This window comes from Brachyistius frenatus, unplaced genomic scaffold (genome assembly GCF_029030835.1).
Source record: "Brachyistius frenatus isolate BFR_SWC_R1_liver_20210118 unplaced genomic scaffold, ASM2903083v1 Contig_381, whole genome shotgun sequence".
Taxonomy (NCBI): Eukaryota; Metazoa; Chordata; class Actinopteri; family Embiotocidae; genus Brachyistius; species Brachyistius frenatus.
The window spans coordinates 19,067-45,374 of NW_027210980.1; the positions used below are offsets into that span (position 1 = coordinate 19,067).

At 48.1% G+C, this 26,308-nt stretch overlaps 3 protein-coding genes and 3 long non-coding RNA genes across 6 annotated transcripts; 2 read left to right on the plus strand and 4 right to left on the minus strand.

The window, feature by feature from the left end:
* Positions 1–3,399: 3,399 nt before the first annotated feature.
* On the plus strand, positions 3,400–13,776 carry LOC138636495 (protein NLRC3-like; the record flags this gene model as incomplete). The annotated part of the gene is made up of 2 exons (XM_069724529.1): positions 3,400–4,974; positions 12,823–13,776. Coding segments are annotated over 2 exons (1,656 nt in total), but the record flags the coding sequence as incomplete, so codon positions are not given.
* Positions 6,720–12,748, plus strand: aldh5a1 (aldehyde dehydrogenase 5 family, member A1 (succinate-semialdehyde dehydrogenase)). Its single transcript, XM_069724556.1, has 10 exons — positions 6,720–7,185; positions 8,933–9,016; positions 9,349–9,519; positions 9,864–9,980; positions 10,069–10,212; positions 10,570–10,713; positions 10,785–10,943; positions 11,046–11,209; positions 11,289–11,347; positions 11,966–12,748. Exons 1-10 carry the CDS (start codon positions 6,898–6,900, stop codon positions 12,175–12,177), a joined length of 1,542 nt encoding a protein of 513 aa, XP_069580657.1. The 5' UTR covers positions 6,720–6,897; the 3' UTR covers positions 12,178–12,748.
* Positions 13,777–13,815: 39 nt separating the features above from the next.
* On the minus strand, positions 13,816–25,808 carry kiaa0319 (KIAA0319 ortholog). The gene is made up of 16 exons (XM_069724562.1): positions 25,530–25,808; positions 23,987–24,040; positions 23,262–23,902; positions 23,027–23,150; positions 22,391–22,510; positions 22,063–22,167; positions 21,764–21,911; positions 21,541–21,689; positions 21,184–21,335; positions 17,840–17,978; positions 17,586–17,745; positions 16,816–16,952; positions 16,607–16,729; positions 15,967–16,057; positions 15,261–15,352; positions 13,816–14,861 (listed from the first exon to the last, which is right to left on the minus strand). The coding sequence occupies exons 2-16, from the start codon at positions 24,027–24,029 to the stop codon at positions 14,704–14,706; spliced, it is 2,382 nt and encodes a 793-aa protein (XP_069580663.1). The 5' UTR covers positions 24,030–24,040; positions 25,530–25,808; the 3' UTR covers positions 13,816–14,703.
* LOC138636515 (uncharacterized) lies at positions 19,083–19,331 on the minus strand. Its single transcript, XR_011312291.1, has 3 exons — positions 19,318–19,331; positions 19,208–19,237; positions 19,083–19,137 (listed from the first exon to the last, which is right to left on the minus strand). It is a non-coding gene; the product is annotated as an uncharacterized lncRNA (long non-coding RNA).
* Positions 19,731–20,109, minus strand: LOC138636514 (uncharacterized). Its single transcript, XR_011312290.1, has 3 exons — positions 20,088–20,109; positions 19,848–19,877; positions 19,731–19,777 (listed from the first exon to the last, which is right to left on the minus strand). It is a non-coding gene; the product is annotated as an uncharacterized lncRNA (long non-coding RNA).
* On the minus strand, positions 20,227–20,847 carry LOC138636516 (uncharacterized). Its single transcript, XR_011312292.1, has 3 exons — positions 20,808–20,847; positions 20,278–20,327; positions 20,227–20,237 (listed from the first exon to the last, which is right to left on the minus strand). It is a non-coding gene; the product is annotated as an uncharacterized lncRNA (long non-coding RNA).
* Positions 25,809–26,308: the final 500 nt, after the last annotated feature.

Sequence of the window (26,308 nt, forward strand, 5' to 3'; positions counted from 1 at the left end):
TGTGTTTATGTGCGTGTGTGTGTGTGTGTGTCTGTGTGTATCTGTGTGTGTGTGTGTCTGTGTGTATCTGTGTGTGTGTATTTATGTGTTTATGTGCGTGTGTGTGTGTGTGTCTGTGTGTATCTGTGTGTGTGTGTTTATGTGTGTGTGTGTGTGTGTGTGTGTGTTGACTCAGGAGGAGGAGTTTGTGTGGGACTCATTTTAACGATGAGGTCATCAAGTGAAGGATGAAACTAATGTTTTTATTTGTATTTATTTTTAACATATTTATTTAGATTTTACAACTTGACAGAACTCCAGAACTTTAAGGATACAATACAGAAGAAAAAGAAAAAGGGAAATGAAATCAAACGAACAACCACAACAATAATAACACATTCACACATCACCAGTGTGACATAAGTACATCTGGGTTATGACATCATCAAGTCATCATCGGTTCCAGTGTTTTTAATCTGGCAGGTTAAAGTCCAGTGTGGACGGTCCACCATGTCTAAGACTGGTGTCCATATCTTGATGAATCCCTTGACATTGTTCTTTAGAGTGCAGGTCAACTTTTCCAGAGGAAGAACTTCCAGAATCTCCTTTTACTGATCGTCCACAGAAGGAGAATCTTTAGAGATCCAGAATTGAAGAAGTCTTTTGTGTGATGAATATTATTCAGTTTAACGTTGTCGTTACTCCACTGCTCACTTTGTCTGCCAGAATCCCTGGAGGAGGTGAAAGCTGCAGGTCATATCTGATCAAAGGAACCACCTCGTCCTTCACTTCTCTCCCAAACATGTATACAAGTACCAACTTCAGAGCTACAGTTCCTCCATGTAGAGGAACCGAGGCCACGCTGCCCCTCAGCACTGCATCGTACAGTGCTCCACCTCTGTCTGAGCTACAGCACTGTACGATGCAGTGCTCCACCTCTGTCTGAGCTACAGCACTGTACGATACAGTGCTCCACCTCTGTCTGAGCTACAGCACTGTACGATGCAGTGCTCCACCTCTGTCTGAGCTACAGCACTGTACGATACAGTGCTCCACCTCTGTCTGAGCTACAGCACTGTACGATGCAGTGCTCCACCTCTGTCTGAGCTACAGCACTGTACGATGCAGTGCTCCACCTCTGTCTGAGCTACAGCACTGTACGATGCAGTGCTCCACCTCTGTCTGAGCTACAGCACTGTACGATGCAGTGCTCCACCTCAGCACTGTGTCAGATGTGGTCAGAGGAGTAATTAAGGTTTAGGCCAAAGGTTTCGTAGACATGAGAAATTAATCTTGTTAGTTTGGGTTCTGTGAGCATTTCTTCCATAAAGCACATGTTTGGAGAACGTAAGGTTTTAGGTAAATAATGTCTTATTTGGAGATAGCAGAAGAAATGGGACTGATGGAGAGTATTTGTTCTTCAGGTCCTTAAACGTTCCATCGTTCCTCCTTCATAGAGTTTGAGATGTTGGTGCAGACTCTTCTCCTGCCAGAGCCTGAACAGAGTCATGAGGAGATCTGGGTTCTCCATACCGGAGACGAAAGTGGAAACTGATTCTTAAATCTGAAGTAGACCGTGATCTGTTCTAGGTGTTCAGGGTTCCGTACTAGAAAGTTATTTTGGACCTAATGTTTTTATTTTAATACAATCTGTTCACCTTCAGTTCAGTTGCAGTCAACTGCAGAATTATTTCCACAGATTTCACTGAATCATTTAATTGTGAGTTTGTGAGTTTCAGATGTCATTTAACTGACAGAATATAAAGCTGTGAACAGGTTAGAAAGGACCTGACAGTAAAGTAGAAAAGAAGAAGCTCTTCACGGTCCTGATGCAGCGAGGATGAAAACAGAAGCAACTTCACGTCCAATCTTAACGGTTATTTCTTTTATATCCGTACTAATGTGTGTTAATAAAATGACAAACAATTAAACTGTGAAGAAGAAGCTGCAGTGTGAACGCTGAAATCATGAACGGAAGCTGGATGAACAAAATACAGATTCAAAACTTTAAAGTTAAAAGTTGAAGGAATTTTTCTGCAAACTGCTCAACTTTAATCTAACAACACTGAACAAGTGATGTCAGCATTTATCTGACATCATGTGATAATGATGTTTGTGACGATTTGACAAAATACAGAAAAATATTAGATGACATGTTACAGTTTTATATGTCAGCATAAACGTGACAGTTTACCTTCAAATATTCAAAAAACAAAATTGATCTCAGTTTTCTAGTTTGTAAACAACAGTAACTTAGTGAGATTTAGATTCTTGAATCTTAAAGGTTCTTCGGGCTCTACTTGTGACATCACTCTTTCTTTCATTCTTGCTAACGCAATACACGGAATACACGCAATACACGCAATACACAGAATACACGCAATACATGGAATACACGGAATACACGCAATACACGGAATACACGCAATACACGGAATACACGCAATACACGCAATACACGGAATACACAGAATACACGCAATACACGGAATACACGGAATACACGCAATACACGGAATACACGCAATACACGGAATACACGGAATACACGCAATACACGGAACAAACGGAATACACGCAATACACGGAATACACGCAATACACGGAATACACGCAATACACGGAATACACGCAATACACGCAATACACGCAATACACGGAATACACGCAATACACGGAATACACGCAATACACGGAATACACGCAATACACGGAACACACGGAATACACGCAATACACGGAATACACGCAATACACGGAATACACGCAATACACGGAATACAAGGAATACACGCAATACACGGAATACACGCAATACACGGAATACACGCAATACACGGAATACACGCAATACACGCAATACACGCAATACACGGAATACACGGAATACACGCAATACACGGAATACACGCAATACACGGAATACACGCAATACACGGAATACAAGGAATACACGCAATACACGGAATACACGCAATACACGGAATACACGCAATACACGGAATACACGGAATGTTAAAAAATGGCCCCAAAAGAAAATCATGAAACTTAAACTGTTCTGATTGAAGATGTCCAAGATATTAAAGTCAAACGTCAGGATGAAGCTGAATGTCTCGGGACCCGTTTAAAGTTCGAACACTGTCTGTAGTTTTAAAGTTTGCAGAAGAGTTTCATTTCAATATGAAGAAAGTTTTGGAAGATTTTGAGACGCTTCATTCATTTCAATGAAAGAATTTTCTTTGGAAAAAGTTACTTATTTATTTTCCAGTGAAGATGGAAGAAGTCGATCCTGAAAGGAAAACAACAGAACTAGAAAAAGAGCCACGGAGTAAAATGACATCGAACAAAGATGTAAAGAAAGATGTTATCAAATGTTAAAGTAACGACCGCTGACTGTTTTCTGTCCCGTTAGGATGTTAAAAATCTTCGATGCAGAAGAGTTCTGGTCACGTGGTCGAAGGACTGACGAATCAAGGAAAGCCCACGAATTTCCGCAAAATATACACAGAACTCTTCGTACTGGAAGGAGACGTCAGAGGGGTCAACAACGAACACGAGGTGAGACAAATCGAGACGGCGTTCAACAGACCGAAGTCTTCAGAAACTCTGATCAAATGCGAGGACATCTTCAAGCTCTTACCAGAGCAGAGACGCCCGATCAGAACGGTGCTCACCAAGGGCATCGCCGGCATCGGTAAAACTGTGCTGGCACAGAAGTTCGTGCTGGACTGGTCCGAAGGGAAGACCAATCAACACATCCAGCTCCTGTTTTCACTTCCTTTCAGAGAGCTGAACTTGCTGAGAAATGGAAGATCCAGTCTGATGGAGCTCCTCTATAACTTCTCTCCAGGCCTGAAAGAATCCGGAATCAAAGACCTGAAGACGTACAAAGTTCTGTTTGTACTGGACGGTCTCGACGAGTGCCGACTCCAGCTGGACTTCGTAAGCAACGAGAGATGTTCTGAGGTGACGCGGTCAGCCTCGGTGGACGTGCTGCTGACAAACCTGATTGAAGGTAACCTGCTGCCGAATGCCATCCTGTGGATCACCAGCCGACCCGCCGCAGCCGGCGTCGTCCCTCCGCAGCATGTCGACCGGGTGACGGAGATTCGGGGCTTCGACAACCCTCAAAAGGAGCAGTACTTCCTGAAGAAGATCGAAGATGAAAACTTGGCCAGAAGAGTCGTCGCTCACATCAAGACGGCGAGAAGTCTCTACATCATGTGCCACGTGCCGGTGTTCTGCTGGATGTCCTCCATCGTCCTTGGAAAGATGTTTGCCGAAGCAGCTGGAGGGAAAATGCCCAAGACGTTGACTCAGATGTACATCCACTTCCTGATCCATCAGACCACACGAAAGTACGTCAAGTACAGCGAAGAGCAGCAGCTGGACTCCCGAGGGAACAACAAGGTGATCGTGTCCCTTGGGAAGTTGGCCTTCCAGCAGCTGGAGAAGGGCAACCTGATCTTCTACGAGGAAGATCTTGAAGAATGTGGGATTGATGTGAAGGAAGCGTCCGTCTACTCTGGCTTGTGCACTGAGGTGTTCAGGGAGGAGTCCTGGATGCAGCAGAAAGTCTTCTGCTTTGTGCATTTGTCTGTTCAAGAGTTTCTGGCAGCTTTGTACGTCCACGTGGTGTACAAGGTCGACGGCGTCAACCTGATGATGGAGAAACCCGGACGGACGTCCGGAACCGAGCCTGTATCCAAACTGCACGAAGCCGCCGTGGATAAAACTTTACGAAGCAACAACGGCCACCTGGATCTCTTCCTGCGTTTCCTCCTCGGACTCTCTGTGGAGTCCAGTCAGGCTCTGCTCAAAGCCCTGAAGATAAAGGTGGAAACCTGCGACTCCCAAAGTCACGAGGAAACCATCGAGTACATCAAGAAGAAAATCAACGAGAGGCCTCCTCCAGAGAAGTCCGTTAATCTCTTCCACTGTCTGAATGAGTTGAACGACCGCTCCATGGTGGAGGAGATCCAGCAGAATACAACTGTGATGTGTTTTTACTTCACTGGACGGTTTCTATTTGTGGTTCTTGACATTTGTACTCAGATGGAGTACTGCACTGAACATTACAGGTGTTACTTTATTCATTCAGATTTAAACATACAACATGCATGATGGGTTTCTAAATTATTATAATATTAAGAAGCAGCATTAGTTACACGTTGCAGGATTTAACACACAAAACAAATGACGTGTTATAAAATATAGTTAAAAAGCAAAAACCAATCATTAATGAACCTACAGAATTAAGATACAGAATTGAATATCATTCAATGGATTCATATTTTGTCATAACAAGTAATATTTACAAGGTAAGATTTAATATTTTGTGTAACTTATGTATGAACTGTTTCTTTAAAACGACATTAATTATTGTTTATTATTAATTAAAGAATCTATGAATATGCAGCTATACTTCATTTCTATAGCTTGTCTGCTAGCAGACTGTTATCACAGCAAAGCGTGTAATTCACCTGTCGTCCACTAGAGGTCACCGTGACGCCGTCACGCTCACAGACTGTATTTAAAAGTAGATGTCGAGTTAAATCGTGACTCTGACACGGTGTCCTCTAGTGCAGGGGTGTCAAACATACGGCCCGCGGGCCGGATCCGGCCCGCCAGGGGGTCCAGCTCGGCCCGCCGGATGACTTTGCTAAGTGTGAAAATTACAGAAAGACATAAATTGCATTTCTATGAGAATATGGAGGTTTATAAGTACAAACGTTTTTTTGTTTTTGTTTTTTTTAATCGATCCAGTAATTGCTTCAAAAACAGCGTAAATGCGACGTCTGCTCCGGAGGAAGAAGCGCTCGGTGCGAGGGAATCTGCAGAGGAGAGCCCGGGCAGATAAACAGTGGGCTGATGTCTGAGTTTTTGGTCTTTATGTTTCTAGTTTATTGTAGAAAGACCTTAAAACAGGGTTTATCATCCAAAAACCTTCACCAATGATTTAAACAGAGAGAAATATTGTCGTTATGTCTGCGTTATTATGCTGTGATTTTACTGGTCGGGCCCACTTGAGATCAAAGTGGGCCGTATGTGGCCCCTGAACTAAAATGAGTTTGACACCCCTGGTATAGTGGAAGCCTGATGTCTCTTAAGTCATCTTTAAGTTCATTCTCTGTGTTTGTGGAGGTTTCAAATTTCCACATTGTATTTGTGATGTCACAAATCCTGCCTGTAGTCCCGCCCCTTTAAATTCAGATTTATTTATTTTTTTGTGAGCTGAGGGAAAATGTTTCCTCCTTCAGCAGCTCGAACATTCAACAGGAGGAAAAATAAAATGTGTTTTTGTATCTGACCTGAGCGGGTTTCACATGAATTGATCATTTAAAGAAGAGGCGAATGGGGAGCGTCATACAACGATTCCTCGAGGGGGCGCTCTGCTGCCATTATCGAGGAGGAAACAAACAAATCAGCTGATCAGCAGCTGAAACTTTCGCAACATGACGTCACTCTACAAGTCTGAGCAGTTTTATTTCAAAAATATTTGATTCCGCTGCTCATATTTTTTTTTCTCATTATTCATTATTAATTCCCGTTTTCACTTTTAAAGACAAATGTTTAATGTTTGAGCTTATTAACATCGTCGACTTAAACAATACAATAAATGAATTACGACCTGCTGTCAGATGTCCGGTCTCCCGTTGAAGCCCGGTTCTCCGGTCTTCCCGCTCCTGCGACGCATCAGCGCTGCGGAGCGGAATAAACGCGTCACGACCCCGTTTGTGTTTGTGCAGCGTCACGTGACAACGCGTTCAGCGTGAGGACCGGTTGGAACCGACAGAAAGCTGCACGAGCTTCATCTGCAGACCTGCACGGACACACACACACACACACACACACAGAACCGTTCTCCAGCTCCCAGTGACAGTTCCCCACCCACCCAGCTGATCGCGCTGCCCGGGTATGTCCGCTGCCTGCGTGCTGAGGACTCGCTGCTTCCTCCGGCAGGTCCTCCCCGGCCTGCCCGCCGCCATGCGCAGACACTACAGCCTGGACGTCGGCGCTCCGCTGCTCCGGACGCAGAGCTACGTGGACGGCCGCTGGCTCTCCGCAGCCTCGGTGTTCCCCGTCCTGGACCCGGCCACCGGCCAGGAGATAGCTCGGGTGTCGGACTGCGGTCCGGCTGAGGCCAAGCGGGCGGTGGACGCTGCGTACAAAGCGTTTCACTCCTGGAAGCAGTACACAGCCAAGGTAGGCTACCGTCTCATCAACCAAACCCCATTCCAAAAACTGGCAATTTAAGGTAAATGTTGCCTGTACGCTCCGACGTGCATCATAACAATGCAACACCATATTTCCTCAATAAATAGAAGTCAAACTTTAATTCTGCTTTAGAATTTAACGTCAGTTCCTAAATGGCTACAGCCGAAGACGTTTTAAAATACGTGCACCTTGCAGACTGTAAGTTAACAACATGGTTAAACATGAGTGTTGATTCAGATCCATAAATCGTGCAGGTTGCATGTTTTAGCCTGAATGCATGCTCTTCTCTCCTTCACCGTAATCCCCTCCAAAATCTGCACATTTAATATAAATGGTAATTATTGGCTGAGAAAAGCATCAGCCTCAATATAACATTATCTTTTCACAACTGCCAGGAGCCGGACTTTAACTCGGCTGACACATAATTCATCAGGAATCAAAAAGTTGAGATCAAATCCAAACTTTATCCTCACTGCCCATGTTTCGGAGCGGAGCTTGCATAAACGTGGATAAGTTCAAAGTGAGTTCAAAAATTAACCATGACTTGCAGATAATCAGCCAGACGTGTGTGCCGAAGTGAAGAAACGTTATAAATGATTCAGAAAACATCCAAGTTACATTCACTAAACTTGGATTTAAGCCAATAAAAACGGCCCCGTTTAAATGATGAAATATCAGAAGGACGTTGGGTGAAGGCGTTCCCACGTCTCTGACCTGCAGGTGTTTCCTGCATCATAAGTATGGCTGTAATTCACTAAGAACAAACTGAGTCTAGTTTCCCAGACGATCAGACATTTTTCTGTTCACACAACAGAAACTGTAAACAGCAGTCAGAGTAAACATGTTTCTGAGGAGGAACATTAACTTCACATGAAGAAACATCAGGTTGAACTGTCACTGATTGTTTCCTGTTCAACAGGTTAATGTTTCCTTCAGTACAACTTCACTTCGTTTTCTTAAGGAAACAAAAACAAATCATAACATGACTTTATTAATCCTGCAGCTGCAGTAAATCATCAAATTATAACAACAGAAGACTGAAGGTTGCCGACGGTTTGATGTTGCGCTGCAGCTTTTTGGAGTCACTTTACTTCTCTTTGTTGTTGTTTTCTTTCTCTTTGTTGTTGTTTTTATTCACATTGTTGTTTTGCATCTGTTAGTTGTCGTCTTATGTCTCTTTGTTGTTTTTTCTTTGTTATTGTTTTTCTTTTTTTGTTTCTTTCGTTGTTTTCTTTCTCTATGTTGTTGTTTTTATTCGCTTTGTTGTTGTTTAGTTTCCGGTTGTTTTCTGTCTTTGTTTTTTCTCTCTTAGTTTATGTTTTGTGTCTGTTAGTTGTCTTCTTACGTCTCTTTATTATTTTTGTCTTTTTTGTTTCTTCTGGTTTTTTTGTCTCTTTGTTGTTTTGTTTCCTTTTGTTGTTTTTGTGTCTTTTTGTTGTTGTTGTTCTACATCTGTTGATTAATTACATTAATCTGTATTGTCCTTACATAAATTTTGGATGTTCTGACAAACATTAATTTGTAATATATAATAAAATAATATATAATAAATCAAAATTGTGAATGTGTAAATGTAAGTGAAGTATTAAATATTTGTTTGTTTTCCACCGCAGACTTCGTATTAAACAGTAAACGATATTAAACTGAATTCTGCGTGATGATAAAAAGCTGGTTAAGTGTAACGTGGTGGGCGTGTCCGCGACCCGGCGGTGCGCTATGATTGGTCGTTTTGCAGGAGAGGAGCACGCTGCTCAGGAAATGGTTCGACCTGCTGACGCTGCACAAAGACGACCTCGCCAAGCTGATCACGTTCGAGTGTGTGAGTGTCGAGAAATTAATCTGATTCATAAAAGTAACGCAGAACATCTACTTTAATACCGTCGTCAGGTTGAGAAGTACTTTAGTGCAGTATTTCTGCTTTATGTTTATATTTCAGTGAAATTAAAGGGGAATATTTGACTTTTTACTGGATAACTTCAGTCATTTAACAGATTCATATTAATAATCAGAATATAATCAACAAATAAATTATTGTTAGTAGTTTGTACCCGACAGTATATGAAGTGTATCTGACAACATGTCGTCCAAAATATGACAAAACTGTGTGTGTGTGTGTATATATGTGTGTGTGTGTGTGTGTGTGTCTCTCAGGGGAAGCCGTTGCCAGAGTCTCTTGGGGAGATCTCGTACTCCGCCTCCTTCCTCGAGTGGTTCTCTGAGGAGGCGCGCAGAGTTTACGGAGACATCGTCCCATCTCCGTCCAAGGACCGAAAGATCCTGCTGCTCAAGCAGCCGGTGGGCGTGGCCTCCATCATCACACCGGTGAGTCCGCAGGTGTAGTATTGAAGTTCAACCTCCCGCCCCGCCCACACACGAGGCCACGCCCCTTGAACTTAAAGTAGCCCAGTCGCCGCCAATATCAATATATCAATAAATAATTGATCAGAAACATTGTTTGTGATTTGAGTTGAACTTTCTTTAATTGGGCTCCCATCTGCTAACATGGAGGGGGCGGGGCTTATGGTCAGTACTGGAACCAGCCACCAAGTGGCGACGCAGATATTTTGTTATTTTTTATTTACAGTCTGTGGGAGCGACGAGGAAACTGGAACTTTGATTAAATCTCAAGATGAATGTTTTTGATTGGCGGTTGATGTCGTCCACAGTGGAACTTCCCGAGCGCCATGATCACCAGGAAGGTCGGCGCCGCTCTGGCCGCCGGCTGCACGGTGGTGGTGAAGCCGGCCGAGGACACGCCGCTGTCGGCTCTCGCTCTGGCCGAGGTCGGTACGCCGAGCGTCCTCGTCGAGCCGTGTTCCTCGTGTTCGTCTCTAAACGTCCACTTCCTGTTTCCTGTTTGTCACGTCCCAGCTGGCGCAGCAGGCGGGCATCCCGGCGGGCGTCTTCAACGTGGTTCCCTGCTCCCGAGAGAAGACGCCGTCGGTCGGGGAGGTCCTCTGCACCGACCCCCTGGTGGCCAAAATCTCCTTCACTGGCTCTACGGCCACCGGGAAGGTCAGAGACGCCGACGTCCTGCTGCAGCGCCCTCTGCTGGTTACTGTGATCATGACACACGTCTGGGATCAAAAACAGCTGTTGTTTGTTTGGAGTATTTTTTGGGGTTTGGATTCCTGAATGAAAAACAAAATAAAGAATCATTTCTCCATTTTCTAATTTTAGATTCTCAACTGGATATAAACAGAAATTTCGGCAGATTGAACTGAAATTTTCCTTTAAAGTAAAGTTACTTCCAGCTGAGTATTTGTACTCTGTAGTCGTTGTAGTTTGCTGTAAGTCGTTTATAATCAGAGTATTTGTACTCTGTTGTCGTTGTACTTCAGTAAAAACAAGAAGTGTTGCGTTTCCTCTCAGGTGTTGCTGAAAATGGCCGCCGACACGGTGAAGAAGGCGTCCATGGAGCTGGGTGGCCACGCCCCCTTCGTCGTGTTCGACAGCGCTGATGTGGACAAGGCGGTAGGCGGAGCCATGGCCTCCAAGTTCAGGAACTCCGGCCAGGTAAGCCGCCGACGGAGGAGAAGCTCCGTCGTCCTCGTCCTCGTCTGACGGGTTTCTTCGTCCTCCGCCAGACGTGCGTGTGTTCGAACCGCTTCCTGGTTCAGAGCGGCGTCTACGACCGCTTCCTGGAGGCGCTAGGACGAGCGATGGACGCCGAGCTGCGTCTGGGTCACGGCTCGGAGCCCGGCACCACCCAGGGCCCGCTCATCAACACACGGGCCGCGGACAAGGTGAGAGAGGGGGCGGAGCCTGTCGGTCGGTGAACCCTCGGCTGCGTCTGTCAGGCGGCGTCCTCCCGATCGAAGGTCCTGAACACTGCGTCCGTCCCTCAGGTGATGCAGCAGATTTCGGACGCCGTGTCTCGGGGCGCGAAGGTGCTGAAGGGCGGGAAGCGTCTGGAAGGGTCCTTCATGGAGCCGACGCTGCTGGCCGACGTCACCACGGAGATGTTGTGTACGAAGGAAGAGACGTTCGGCCCGCTGCTGCCCGTCATCAGGTCGGTCCGCTCGCAGGAAGTGACATGCTTGTTTCAAACTCTTTCATATAGCTTTAACTTGTTTGTCTCCGATTTCCAGGTTTGACACAGAAGAAGAAGCTCTGGCGATCGCCAACGCGTCCAACGTCGGGCTGGCAGGTGAGATGGTCCTGAACTACAACTAACTAGTTGTTAAACTGTCAGTAGTTCCAAACTAACCAGTTTTACCTCCTGAAAACCTGAGGACACAAAATGTGTCCAAATGCAGAAGTGTCTTCAGCTGCAATACCAGCGAGTGCCACTAGAGGTCGGCTCCAAAAAGCCTCCGGCTCCATAGACTCCCATTCAACTTCTCTCATCAAATCCAAAGTGAATCAAATGTGTCCATCAGTTATCTCGGTGTTGTTAGCTAAAGTCACTCCTTCTTCTTAGTTTTCTGGAGGTCCATCTGAAAATAACGTTCACAAACCAACGATGACATCGCTGATGGTTGATGACATCGCTGATGGTTGATGACATCGCTGATGGTTGATGATTGGGTCAAACACTTTCATTGTTTCATTACAGGAAGAAAAGTGGTAGATATATTTTCCAAAATGACAAACTGTTCCTTTACAACATGGAGGTTTTGCTGCACCAACAGCACCATCTGGTGGCCACGTGGAGCAGCACCGGAGCCGCTAGTAAACCTCTCATTGTTCTGTTACGGGGAGGTTCTTGAAAGTTTTGTTGAGACGTGGACTTTGTTGGCGTTAAACTGCGTCTCCGCCCCTTCAGGTTACTTCTTCTCGCAGGACGTGAGTCAGATCTGGCGGGTGGCGGAGCAGCTGGAGGTCGGCATCGTCGGGGTCAACGAGGGCCTCCTGTCCACGCCGGAGGCGACCTTCGGTGGCGTGAAGCAGTCCGGTCTGGGCCGCGAGGGCTCCAAGTACGGCATCGACGAGTACCTGGAGGTGAAGTACGTCTGCTTCGGAGGCCTCAAACCCTGAACCCGGAGCGGCGGCGCAGAAATCAACGGTTTTAATTCACGTTAAATTCATCTGATATAACAACAAAAATAAGCCTTTAGATCCGAGGTCGGACGACAACGACAGCACGGTCGGTTTCAAGCTGCTGAATCAAGTCAAAACAATCCAGACAATCTCAAATCAAGCGTTTCGTCTGAAGCTAACAGTCGTTAGTTTCTCGTTAACCGTCTCTTAATCTCCAGCTGCCTTTTGAAGATGAACAGTTAATATACATTAAAAAAAAAAGTATTCACGCAATAACCATCTCAGTGGCGTTAGCAGATTCTTGTAGTGATATTTAAATGTTTTCAATCAAAACATTCATGTCTGAAAAAGGGTAAAAAAAAAATAAGCAGTTCTATGAAAGGGAAAATTAATTTGTATAATAATTATAATCAATATGATGCCGTGTACGAAAGTATTAAAGTAAAATGATTAGTCGTTTGAATTCATGTTATTTTTGAGATGGCGCACAGTTTCAACTCAAACCGACCTGGTAGCTCTGAGAAGCCCCGCCCCCTTACTGTCGCTACACCTGCCAAAGTTGTGAATTCCAGAATTCCAGTTGAATTAGCCGCAGTTAGCACGCTAATTACGAATCGCTTCAGCTACGCAACATGGTGAGAGAGTTCGCTCCGACTTTATTCGGATGTTTACGACAGAAAAACTAAATCAGAAACTTTGACAACAAAACACCTCCGGGACTGAATGACGACGTTTTTAAAGCAGAAAATAACGTTGTTTCTGAATAAACGTCCTCTGAAGTAACACCGAACTACAACTGGACAGGAAGTGTTGGGGGGAGGGGCTTAGCTGAGTATCAGCTCAGAAGTTATTTCAGGAAGATAATCTGCAGCCAATCAGAATCCAGTATTCTGTTAATCCAGTAAAACCTTCTCAGGTTACAGAGTTTAGTTCAAAATGAAAAAGAAGCTGAATATAAATCAAATCGGGTCTTAACATAATTTTAAACATAATTATACATGTGCATTTCCCCCTACATTTAAATATAAATAAAGAGATTAGACGTAAATAAAGGATCTAAATGTTTGAATATGTTGCCTGACTAATTGAATTATTGTAACTTAGCAGTTTTATAAATCCCCATCTTTTTATTTTAATGCGTTTAAAACACAGGAAGCTGTTTTTCAGTAAAAATGTGAAGTGATTCTTATTTCTTCGGAGTTCTTTGTAGGTAAAGTTATCAATATTTTGACAGTTGGTTTTACAGAAGCACAAATCCTCATTAAAGAGACACAAACATCAAACCAACCGTCAAATATCAAGTTTATCTACACATTAAAAAAGAGGCTCGCGTTTCCTCCGTGATAATAAATGATTGGGTTTTTAATATAAAGTGTAATTTGTCTTAACTGTAATATACCGTGTAGTCAAAGTTCATGTAAAAAAAAAAAAAATAGATTTTTGTATTTCTGATGATAGATATTAAATTAAAATTAAAGATGAAGTTGTAATATGACATGCAGTGATGAGAGTTTTTTTGTTTGAGTTTTTTTTAATGGGAGGAAACTACAGACGATCATTTTTAGTCAATAGTGTCAATAAAATGTTTTAAAAGTTCATATTCTGTTGACTTTTTGTTGCGTCTCATTAGCTAACGAGCTAGTCGTGGATTTTGTTGAAGAAAAGCTCCGCTGCTAACAGCTGCTTCAATAAGAATGTCTTTGTTTTTTAATATTTCATTTCTACACTTTAAACAAACACGCTGAGCCGACACGATTATTGTTTGCTTTGCTAGGCTAGCAGTTTCCCTTTACTTTCAGTCTTTGTGCTAAGCTAAGCTAAATTTGGACACCCAAGAACCGTTTTTTTTTGTATGACACTGAAATTAAATCAAATTTCTTTTTGTCTTTAAAAGCTGCAACATGTAAAATGTAAATAACGTTTTGTGTGTTAAGAGGGTACAATAACACGAGCTCATTGTCGCCCCTTTAGGTTAGGGGTGGTACTACAAAATAGATTTGCATAGTTTCTTTTGTCCTGATTAGCTTCGAGATCCGCCAAGATTTAGCTTTTAGTTCTGGTTAGTTCTGTTTACCTTCAAATGAACTTTTACGTTAATAATCTGGGGTAGAAGGGCGGCTAGCTCGTTAGCCAACAAGCTCAACATGTAAATCAGACAACGTTTTTTAGTTTTGATGGAGACAGGCTAGCAGTTTCTCCCCGCTTCCAGTCTTTGTGGTAAGCTAGGCTAAACAAGTCCTCGTCCTCTCACGTGATTTCCCAGAATGTCTTGATTCTTCTGCGACACGTCAAATTATAAAAAACGCTCCACGTGTCACCTTTGACCCCCAGCTGGACGTCACAACCCGTCATCAGGAGTTTCGTCCTCGTGTCCTTCGAAGGGCCCTGAAACGGGTCTCTGGTTCATTTTACTGACCTCGGAGCGCAGGAATTCTGGGTAAGGAAGTCTCTTGCTGCCAGAGTGGAAACCGGAACACGTCCCGGAGGCGACCCGTCCGTGTCTCCAGGAGGACGGCCGTCCCGTCATCCGAAGGCGTTCCCGTTGCGGGCGGCCTGGGCGCTGATCCGGTTCCTGCTGCGGACCGGTCGGTCCCGGCTGAAGATGGTGTCCTGGTCGCTGTCCAGCTCCGACTCCGACATCATGAGGCAGGAGTTGTGCTCTGTGCTGCGGTGTTTGATACCTGCAGAGGACAGGAGGACACGTCCTCACCGTCCGTCCAAACGTCTCACCAAGAAACAAGTGTCCAAAGTCCAACTTACAAAAAGGCTGAAAAACTTTGTCTGAAATGTTCTAAAACGTCAACGTTCTAAGATTATGAGGACATTTTTAAGACCATGAGGACATTTATGGGAACGTGAGGACATTTCTGTAAAAAGGATATCTTTGCAAATTTAGGACATTTTCGGGAAAATCAAAACAGTTTTTTGGGGTGCGTGGGGACATTTACAGGAACGTGAACATTTCTTCAGGAATGTGTGGACAGTTTTGTAAAGTGAGAACATTTCTAGCAGCTTGTTGGACCTGAAAGAGGTTTTCAACTCTCTAAAGTTAAATCAAACAAATGACTGAAGAGACTCACTGAATTTGGGGCGGAGCTCCACCCTCTCCTGCTCGTCCATGTTGTCCAGGATGGTGTATTTAGTTTTCTTCCTCACTTTGGTCTGCCTCCTCCTGAAACACACAACAGGAGTTGAACGGGTAACAAGGTGGGGATCAGCTGGTGTGGGATCAGCTGGTGTGGGATCAGCTGGTGTTGGATCAGCTGGTGTGGGATCAGCTGGTGTTGGATCAGCTGGTGTAGGATCAGCTGGTGTAGGATCAGCTGGTGTTGGATCAGCTGGTGTGGGATCAGCTGGTGTGGGATCAGCTGGTGTTGGATCAGCTGGTGTTGGATCAGCTGGTGTGGGATCAGCTGGTGTGGGATCAGCTGGTGTTGGATCAGCTGGTGTGGGATCAGCTGGTGTAGGATCAGCTGGTGTGGGATCAGCTGGTGTAGGATCAGCTGGTGTAGGATCAGCTGGTGTTGGATCAGCTGGTGTAGGATCAGCTGGTGTTGGATCAGCTGGTGTTGGATCAGCTGGTGTGGGATCAGCTGGTGTAGGATCAGCTGGTGTAGGATCAGCTGGTGTTGGATCAGCTGGTGTTGGATCAGCTGGTGTAGGATCAGCTGGTGTTGGATCAGCTGGTGTGGGATCAGCTGGTGTGGGATCAGCTGGTGTAGGATCAGCTGGTGTTGGATCAGCTGGTGTGGGATCAGCTGGTGTGGGATCAGCTGGTGTGCTCACCGCCTGCAGCAGCAGATGAAGGTCCAGCTGAGCGACAGGATGAAGACCATGAGCATGAAGCTGGTGAGGATGACGTAGAGGACTCTCCACTCTGCAGGAGCAACAACAGGCTGAGATTCAGAGAACTCCAACATACAATATATCACTGATTACATGACTCATCCAGTTATTTTAAATGAAACAGAAAAATGACATTTGAAGCTGAAACAGATTCAAATGTTCCCCACAAGGAAAGATGGATGCATCTTTTCCACCTCAGCAAAGTGCAAAAATGAATGAAAGCAGACGGTTAAAGTCGAGCTCATCACAAATGGCTGTCGGATTTTTTTTTCTGGTTTCTTGCTGATGACGGTGAGGAAAAAAAAACACAAGAAAGTTTCACTGACAGGTTTCTGAAATAACATTTAAAAGTTACAAAACAAACTTGTATTCTATCATTTTTATTTTCCTCTATCACCTGGAAACTGAAGCTCCCTATTTTACACTCAGGCCTGACAGACGGCCACCAGGAGGCGCTCCTAACTCCAGTGAACAAACTAAAGACTTTTATATTTCTGTTGTTTTATCCCTCCTTCAGTTCTTCAGCTGAGTCGGGCATTAATACTGATTTTCCAGCTTCAACATAAAAAGTTAAATTTACCACAGTTGCTTTCTCCGTCACCGAGGTAACGACGAATCAGGTTCTCTGTCCAGAAGGGGTCGCAGGAACACTGCTTAGTGATTGGATCACACTGGCCCCGCCCCGAACAGCTGAGCAGACACACTGGGAGGGAAACAAAACAGATGAGTTGTTTAAGACAGAGAAATGTCCAGTTCAGGTTGTAAACATGTTGTCTGCTCTGGACTCACACACGGTGTCCACGCGCACAACTCTGAACAGGAAGTAGTCACTCTTCTCTCGGAGCAGCTGGTTCCTCAGGAGACCGACCAGCCTGGAGCCAGAGAGGAACCCCGAGGAACCACGCACAGAGAACCGTAACACTGTGCTGCACACACACACACACACACACACACACACACACACACACACACACACACACACACACACACACACACACACACACACACACATAGACACACAAACACAGACACACACACACACACACACACACACACACACACACACACACACACACACACAGACACACACACACACACACACACACACACACACACACACACACACACATAGACACACACACACACACACACACACAGACACACACACACAGACACACACACACAAAGACACAGACACACACACACAGACACACATACACACACACAGACACACAGACACACAGACAGACATACACACACACACACACACACACACACACACACACACACACAGACACACACACACATAGACACACACACACACACACACACACACAAAGACACAGACACACACACACAGACACACACACAGACACACATACACACACACACACACACAGACACACACACACACACACACACACACAACATTGAAAACATTGAAACACGCAGAGTTTAAGAATGAACAGTCAGGATTTTGGTCTATAAACTAGTCAGTAGTGTGTGTGTCCTGGTGTGTGTCCCGGTGCGTGTCCCGGTGCGTGTCCCGGTGCCGGTACCTGAGGTGCGAGTGTCCCTGCAGCGCTCGGACCTGGACGTCGCTGTCGAGGACGTGGATTAGGGCGGCGAGCTGCCGGACCACCGTGTCCCTCTGAGCCACGCTGACCTGAGACACCGACACCAGCATCTCCAGCTCCACCTGCTCTCCCCCGCCGGGCTCTACGGAGACACAGAGGGACACGCTGTACGTCTCTACCGGGAACACCGAGAAGGAAAGTCAGATGTTAAGAAAAAAGCGAGCCCTCGGACCCACCTGGTCGGACCTCCACGGTGGCGGTGGCGGAGCTGGAGCGGCCCTGGGCGTCGGTCACCCTCAGCTGGAACAGGTAGGTTCCCTCCACCAGGCCGGACAGGTAGAGGGAGGCCTGGGTGTCCGAGCCGTACAGCACCACCTGTAGCGAGCGGACATGATCACTGTCATCTACCGTCCTCTACCATCACCTACCATCACCTACCGTCCTCTACCGCCACCTACCGTTCTCTACCGCCACCTACCGCCACCTACCGTCCTCTACCGTCACCTACCGTCACCTTCCGTCACCTACCGTCACCCACTGCCACCTACCGTCCTCTACCGTCACCTACCGTCCTCTACCGTCACCTACCGTCACCTTCCGTCACATACCGTCACCCACTGCCACCTACCGTCCTCTACCGTCACCGACTGCAACCTACCGCCACCTACCGTCACCCACTGCCACCTACCGTCCTCTACTGCCACCTACCGTCACCTACCATCCTCTACCGTCACCTACCGTCCTCTACCGTCACCTACCGTCCTCTACCGCCACCTACCGTCACCTACCATCACCTACCGCCACCTACCGTCCTCTACCGCCACCTACCGTCCTCTACCGTCACCTACCGCCACCTACCGTCCTCTACCGTCACCTACCGTCACCTACCACCACCTACCGTCACCTACCGTCACCCACTGCCACCTAGCATCCTCTACCGTCACCTACCGTTCTCTACCGCCACCTACCGCCACCTACAGTCCTCTACTGTCACCTACCGCCACCTACCGTCACCTACCGTCACCCACTGCCACCTACCGTCCTCTACCGTCACCTACCGTCACCTACCGTCCTCTACCGTCACCGACCGCAACCTACCGCCACCTACCGTCACCTACCGTCACCCACTGCCACCTACCGTCCTCTACTGCCACCTACCGTCACCTACCGTCCTCTACCGTCACCTACCGTCACCTACCATCACCTACCGTCACCTACCATCACCTACCGCCACCTACCGTCCTCTACCGCCACCTACCGTCCTCTACCGTCACCTACCGCCACCTACCGTCCTCTACCGTCACCTACCGCCACTTACCGTCCTCTACCGTCACCTACCGCCACCTACCATCACCCACTGCCACCTACCGTCCTCTACCGTCGCCTACCGTCACCTACCGTCCTCTACCGTCACCTACCGTCCTCTACCGCCACCTACCGTCCTCTACCGTCACCTACCGTCACCTACCATCACCTACCGCCACCTACCGTCCTCTACCGCCACCTACCGTCCTCTACCGTCACCTACCGCCACCTACCGTCCTCTACCGTCACCTACCGCCACCTACCGTCCTCTACCGTCACCTACCGCCACCTTCCGTCACCTACCGTCACCCACTGCCACCTACCGTCCTCTACCGTCACCTACCGCCACCTACCGCCACCTACCGTCACCTACCGTCACCCACTGCCACCTACCGTCCTCTACCGTCACCTACCATCACCTACCGTCACCTACCGTCACCTACCGTCCTCTACCGTCACCGACCGCAACCTACCGCCACCTACCGTCACCTACCATCACCCACTGCCACCTGCCGTTCTCTACCGCCACCTACCGTCCTCTACCGTCACCTACCGTCACCTACCGTCACCTTCCGTCACCTACCGTCACCTACCGCAACCTACCGCCACCTACCGTCACCTACTGTCACCCACTGCCACCTACCGTCCTCTACCGTCACCTACCGCCACCTACCGTCACCTACCGTCACCCACTGCCACCTACCGTCCTCTACCGTCACCTACCGCCACCTACCGTTCTCTACCGCCACCTACCGCCACCTACCGTCCTCTACCGTCACCTACCGTCACCTTCCGTCACCCATTGCCACCTACCGTCCTCTACCGTCACCTACCACCACCTACCGTCACCTACCGTCACCCACTGCCACCTACCGTCCTCTACCGCCACCTACCGTCACCTACCGTCCTCTACCGTCACCTACCGTCCTCTACCGCCACCTACCGTCCTCTACCGTCACCTACCGCCACCTTCCGTCACCCACTGCCACCTACCGTCCTCTACCGTCACCTACCATCACCTACCGTCACCTACCATCACCTACCGTCCTCTACCGTCACCGACCGCAACCTACCGCCACCTACCGTCACCTACCGTCACCCACTGCCACCTGCCGTTCTCTACCGTCACCTACCGTCACCTACCGTCACCTTCTGTCACCTACCGTCACCTACCGCAACCTACCGCCACCTACCGTCACCCACTGCCACCTACCGTCCTCTACTGTCACCTACCGCCACCTAATGTCACCTACCGTCACCCACTGCCACCTACCGTCCTCTACCGTCACCTACCGCCACCTACCGTTCTCTACCGCCACCTACCGCCACCTACCGTCCTCTACCGCCACCTACCGTCACCTACCGTCACCTACCGTCACCCACTGCCACCTACCGTCCTCTACCGTCACCTACCGCCACCTACCGTTCTCTACCGCCACCTACCGTCCTCTACCGTCACCTACCGTCACCTACCATCACCAACCGCCACCTACCGTCCTCTACCGCCACCTACCGTCCTCTACCGTCACCTACCGTCACCTACCGTCCTCTACCGTCACCTACCGCCACCTACCGTCACCTTCCGTCACCTACCGTCACCCACTGCTACCTACCGTCCTCTACCGTCACCTACCGTCCTCTACCGTCACCTACCGTCACCTACCGTCCTCTACCGTGACCTACCGTCCTCTACCGTCACCTACCGTCCTCTACCGTCACCCACTGCCACCTACCGTCACCCACTGCCACCTACCGTCCTCTACCGCCACCTACCGTCCTCTACCGTCACCTACCGTCACCTACCGTCACCCACTGCCACCGACGGTCCTCTACCGCCACCTACCGTCATCTACCGTCACCTACCGTCACCCACCACCACCTACCGTCCTCTACCGTCACCTACCATCACCCACTGCCACCTACCGTCCTCTGCCGTCACCTACCATCACCCACTGCCACCTACTGTCCTCTACCGTCACCTACCGCCACCTACCGTCACCTACCGCCACCTACCGTCCTCTACCGTCACCTACCATCACCCACTGCCACCTACCGTCCTCTACTGTCACCTACCGTCACCTTCCGTCACCTACTGTCACCCACTGCTACCTACCGTCCTCTACCGTCACCTACCGTCCTCTACCGTCACCTACCGTCCTCTACCGTGACCTACCGTCACCTACCGTGACCTACCGTCCTCTACCGTCACCTACCGTCCTCTACCGCCACCTACAGTCATCTACCGTCTGAGGCCCCTCCCACTGTCGGTACCGACCCCAGCAGCAGGACTCTGGCTGTCTCTGGTCCACAGGAAGTGGACGTCGGTCCGGTCCCCATCGGTCACTGAGCCTCTGAGGACCAGAGAGTTGTTGGGCAGCGTGAGAGAGTGGCTGCCGCTAGCGTGGGCGACCGGAGGAAGACTTCTGGCTGCAGGATGAAGGACGGACGACTGTTAGCTCGTTAAGACTGATGATAAAACTCGTTAACAGACTGAGGTTGACTTATTGATAGTCCAACGTTAACTTGTTCACACTCAAAAAATGTACTGGTTATCACTCTGACGTTAACCCGTTAATAGTCTGATGTTAACTCGTTAAATATTTTTAACGTTAAACACGTGACGTTAACTCACCTTCCTGGATCCTGACGGTCAGTGAGGCGCTGTCTGTCGCCCCCTCCTGGTCAGACACAGTCAGTCTGAAGGTGTAGCGTCCGACTCGAACACCTGTCACCTTGGCGACAGCCTGGTCCACATCCTCCAGCTTCGACCCCGGAGGACCGCTGGAGGAAACACGTCAGGTGAGTCTACCAACATATTTAAAGTCCTTCAAACATTTAAAGTCTTTCAGTCGCACCTCACCACCTCCCAGTGGAAGCTGCTGACGCCGCGGTCGTCGGTGCTGCCGCTGCCGTTGAGCAACAAGCTGTTCACCGGGAGAAACAGCTTCTTGTCAGGACCCACGATGGCCACCGGACCACGGTTTGACCCTCGGACCTCCGAAACTGAACAAAGAGAGAAGAAACCAGAGTCAATAAAAAAAAAAATCTGGTTTAAATGACACTATAAATATTTATTTGTTAATTTAATACGTCTTATTATTATTATTATTATTATTATTATTATTTCCTTCCCCTGCTGCTGAGTTTTCTTCACCTGACTCAGCGGTTGTGGTCGGAGGGTCAACACTGGCAGCTGAGGAGGTGGTGGCAGGGTCAGAGGTCGCGGTCGGCGGGCCGGTGGTGGTTGGTGGAGGTCCAGCTGCAGACGGGAGAGAAGATGCAGAGAAAAATCTGTTTGAACGACACACATCAAGGGGCGCCGCAGAGCACCACACACAGCAGGGGGCGCCGCAGAGCACCACACACAGCAGGGGGCGCCGCAGAGCACCACACACAGCAGGGGGCGCTGCAGAGCACCACACACAGCAGGGGGCGCCGCAGAGCACCACACACAGCAGGGGGGCTGCATCAGTGAAACGGACCTGATGTGCGTGCTTCTTCAGAAACAGGTGTCGGTTCTGCGGTGACCGAAGCGTCCAGTTTAACGGTGATGGGTGAAGTCCGCTCCACGGGGTTTCCAACGGACACCAGCAGGGGGCGACCTGCAAGCAGACGACAACATGAAGGTGAGTTTGTTCGTACGTGTTTGTCGTTCAGTTTCATTATTGTGAACGCAATATTTTAAAAACACCCACAAGGGATTTCTTTAAATTTGGCACCAACATTCACTCGGCCTCGAGGAGAATCTCATTACAGTTTGGTGGTCAAAGGTCAAAGTTCAAGGTCACTGCGACCTCATGTCTTTTCTATACTTATGAACTCGTTATCTAAGGAACACCTCAAGGGACTTTCTTCAAATTTGGCACAAACATTCACTTGGACTCAAAAATGAACAGATACGATTTTGGTGGTCAAAGTTCAAGATCACTGTGACCTCACAAAACGTTTTTGCCCATAACTAGGTGATCCATACACTAATAATGACCAAATTTCACTGATATCGTCATCGCCCCCTGGTGGCTGGTTACTGTTCCAGCACTTTAAAATGATCAGTACATGTTTCTGAGAGTGGATGTCACACAGTGACTGTTGCCATGGCGTTATGGAGGTCCACCTGCCTGTGTTGGTTGTTGTGCTGATGGTCCAGTGGGCTGCAGCTGGAGTCGGCACCGAAGTCCCGCTGTGGTCTAGTTGGGTCGAGACGGTCGCTGGTTCCGGCGACGTAGAAACAGAACTTCTGGTCTGTGAAAGACAAACGTTGTTTCGGTTTAGTGTGCAGCTCAGAACAGATTAATCTGTAATAAACTACTCGTCATCGTTATAAAACAGCCTCCAGCTCCGTGGGTCACTCACGGTCGTCTCTGCAGTCGGGTTGGTTGGTCTCCTGGTTCTGTCCTCGTCTCCGCGGCTCACGTTCCCCCCGGAGGAGGATCCACTCGGGGCCACGCTGCTCTCAGGACCCTCCTCGGCCTCTGATTGGTTGAACTTGTCTGTGTCCTTCAAAGTGTCCACCTCCACGCTGGCCCCGCCCCTCTCCTCCGGACTCCCCTCCGAGTACTCTACGTCCAGCATCCCCGGGTCCGGGAAGTCCCGCTGGGGCCCGTCAAAGAGGGCGAGGTCCTTCAGAGCCTCCAGGTCCCCGGGGGCCTCGGAGGAGCGGGAAGGGGGCCTCCAGCGGCCGGCGTACGGCTGTCCTCTCACCAGGGACTGAAGCACCAGCGTCTGCGGCGACGTCCTCCGCACGAAGGCGAGGAAGGAGTCGGCGTCGGGTCTCTCTCGTGGCTGACAGTTCTCCCTCTGCTGGCAGCTCAGGACGTAGCAGCGGCCCTCGAACAGCCAGGCCAGGTCGTAGCCGGGCAGGTCGCAGCACGCCGCCACGCACTGCGGCAGCGACGCCACGCCGGGAACCCGCAGGATACCGCTGCTGTCCACCGCCGGGGACACCACGGCCTCGGAGAAGGTCGCCCCCTGCCAGCACTGAGACGCCACTGCAGCTAAAACAGAAACATCAGCTGTGACTGCGGTCACGTGACTGCGGTCATGTGACTGCGTAGTGTTTATGAATGTGACTGTTTTACCTTCAACGCTGTGAAGCAGCAGCAGAAATATTTTCTGCCACATCGTCAGTCAGTCTGAGTCAGAAACAAACACACAGACAGGAAACAGGAAGTTCAACACTGTGAATTCAAACGGAGGATTTGGCTGGAAGAGTCGGAGTCCACAAGTAAATAGTCTTATATATATATATAAATTATATATATATAAATTCAAACATCTATGAATATTAAAACAACATTTTTATTTAGAATAATGGTAAGATATCTTTCATACAATTTTTGGCATGGAAATAATTACAGTCCTCCAGATTCTTTATTAAAATAACAAACAAAAAACAAAACATCACAATCAAATGTTAAAAAGATGAATCACTTTGTAAATTTGAAGATATCAGTATCATGTTATGTAAATCCAAATAAAGGAGAAAACAGCTAAACATTTAGCATGTTTCATATAAACCAGTTAAATACAACGAGCCGAGACCTAAATGGAACCCGGACAGTCTCAGCACCACGCCGCCGGACAGTTTCAGCACCACGCCGCCGGACAGTTTCAGCACCACGCCGCCGGACAGTTTCAGCACCACGCCGCCGGACAGTTTCAGCACCACGCCGCCGGACAGTTTCAGCACCACGCCGCCGGACAGTTTCAGCACCACGCCGCCGGACAGTCTCAGCACCACGCCGCCGGACAGTCTCAGCACCACGCCGCCGGACAGTTTCAGCACCACGCCGCCGGACAGTCTCAGCACCACGCCGCCGGACAGTTTCAGCACCACGCCGCCGGACAGTCTCAGCACCACGCCGCCGGACAGTTTCAGCACCACGCCGCCGGACAGTTTCAGCACCACGCCGCAGTTTCAGCACCACGCCGCCGGACAGCGCCGCCGTAGCCCCGCCCAGCAGCACGCTGCACTGCGATGGAAAATAAACGCATCTTCACCCCACTGACACCGCATCCACCTGCTGTGTTTGAATATTAATATAAATCAAACATTTGAGAGTTTAACTTGAGCAGCTTCTATAAAAACACATTGCAGCGCAGTTTCTGCAGACTATCCGAGTCTGTGCACATAATGCGCAGACTCCTCGCGCTCCTCCAGATATTCTTTAATCCAAATCCCGTCCAAAAACATTACTGTTAAAGGTTTCCTTCCTAATGAGAAACAAATCAAAGAGGAAAGAGAACTATTTATAACATATTCTGTATCCATATTAATCACTCTTTAATTCGGCATATGTTCAACACTCTAAACATCAAACCCTCCATTAAAATCTTCAACTTTCTCAGACGGTCTGTCGGTGCTGCCCACCAGACTTCTGCACTTGGAATTTCACTAAAACCACGTCGAGTCAGGAAAATGACACACGTGCTGATGAACGGCCCCGAAACGCGCACATACTGATGGAAACCCGACTTTAAACGGTGTGTCTGGTTTTCACAGCTTTACTTACATGAGGGAGTAAAATTGATGGATTTTTAAATGGAGTTCGGCGCTGACAAGGCAGACCGCAGACACAATCCTCGCTAACGTCTGTCAACAAAACGACGCCATTTTTTCACCTTTTTCCACTTTGAGGGCAAAAAGCGGCTTCATGTCTGCAGATGAGACGAATTCCGTCCTCTTCGTGTCGTCGGTGTCCGTTTGAACGACCCCAACACCTGAACGTGAGCGGTACCGTTAACCCACCTGGTGTCGGGCCACGGCTCTCCCGGTCCTCCCAGCGGCCCGGTTCGGCCTCACTGGTTCCCCGCAGCGGTACCGGTCCGTCCCACAGGTGACATACTGGAGTCACTGGGTGGGGTTTCACTGGTCACACCGGGATTCCGAGTCTCTGCCGAGAAAACACGAGCAGTGTCGAGTCTGCGAAAACGACGTGCCTAACATCCGGTCTTCACTTTCAAAATAAAACACGAAACGAGCCACTGCAGTTGATCGTGTAAAATAGAAAATGAAAGCGTCATTTCAGCGGGATGTCATCAGAAGTTATTATGTAGGTAATTTATACCAATCTGTAGTTCAAATAAGTGACGAAGCACTTTTCTTTTTCGTTTTGAAAATTTGTATTTGTTTGACCAGATTTTTCTGTAAAAGCTAAATCCAACATGTTTCTATATTATAGTGTAGTTTCAGAATACTTTTACAACCATGTTTATCTGTCCCTGTTTGTACTTTTAGAGTAAACCTGTATTATGTTATTTTGATTTTATTTCCCTGACAAAAAGAGATATAATTATTCACAGAGAACAACAATATTTCTTAAACAATACAGGAAAGACAGTAGGAATGAATAAATAAAATTATTAGCAAAGCCTGTGGATTAAATTTAGCACAATGAGAT

Bases quoted from the DNA above. Each gene is read 5' to 3' on its own strand.
- aldh5a1 (XM_069724556.1), top strand. From the start codon at position 6,898: ATGTCCGCTGCCTGCGTGCTGAGGACTCGCTGCTTCCTCCGGCAGGTC. The intron at 9,981-10,068 runs GTCGGTACGCCG...GTCACGTCCCAG, and splicing joins CGGCTCTCGCTCTGGCCGAG to CTGGCGCAGCAGGCGGGCAT. The intron at 10,213-10,569 runs GTCAGAGACGCC...GTTTCCTCTCAG, and splicing joins GCTCTACGGCCACCGGGAAG to GTGTTGCTGAAAATGGCCGC.
- kiaa0319 (XM_069724562.1), bottom strand. From the start codon at position 24,029: ATGTGGCAGAAAATATTTCTGCTGCTGCTTCACAGCGTTGAAG. The intron at 22,168-22,390 runs GTCCGTTTCACT...TCCCGTCTGCAG, and splicing joins TGAAGAAGCACGCACATCAG to CTGGACCTCCACCAACCACC. The intron at 21,690-21,763 runs GTGCGACTGAAA...TGTTTCCTCCAG, and splicing joins TTCCACTGGGAGGTGGTGAG to CGGTCCTCCGGGGTCGAAGC.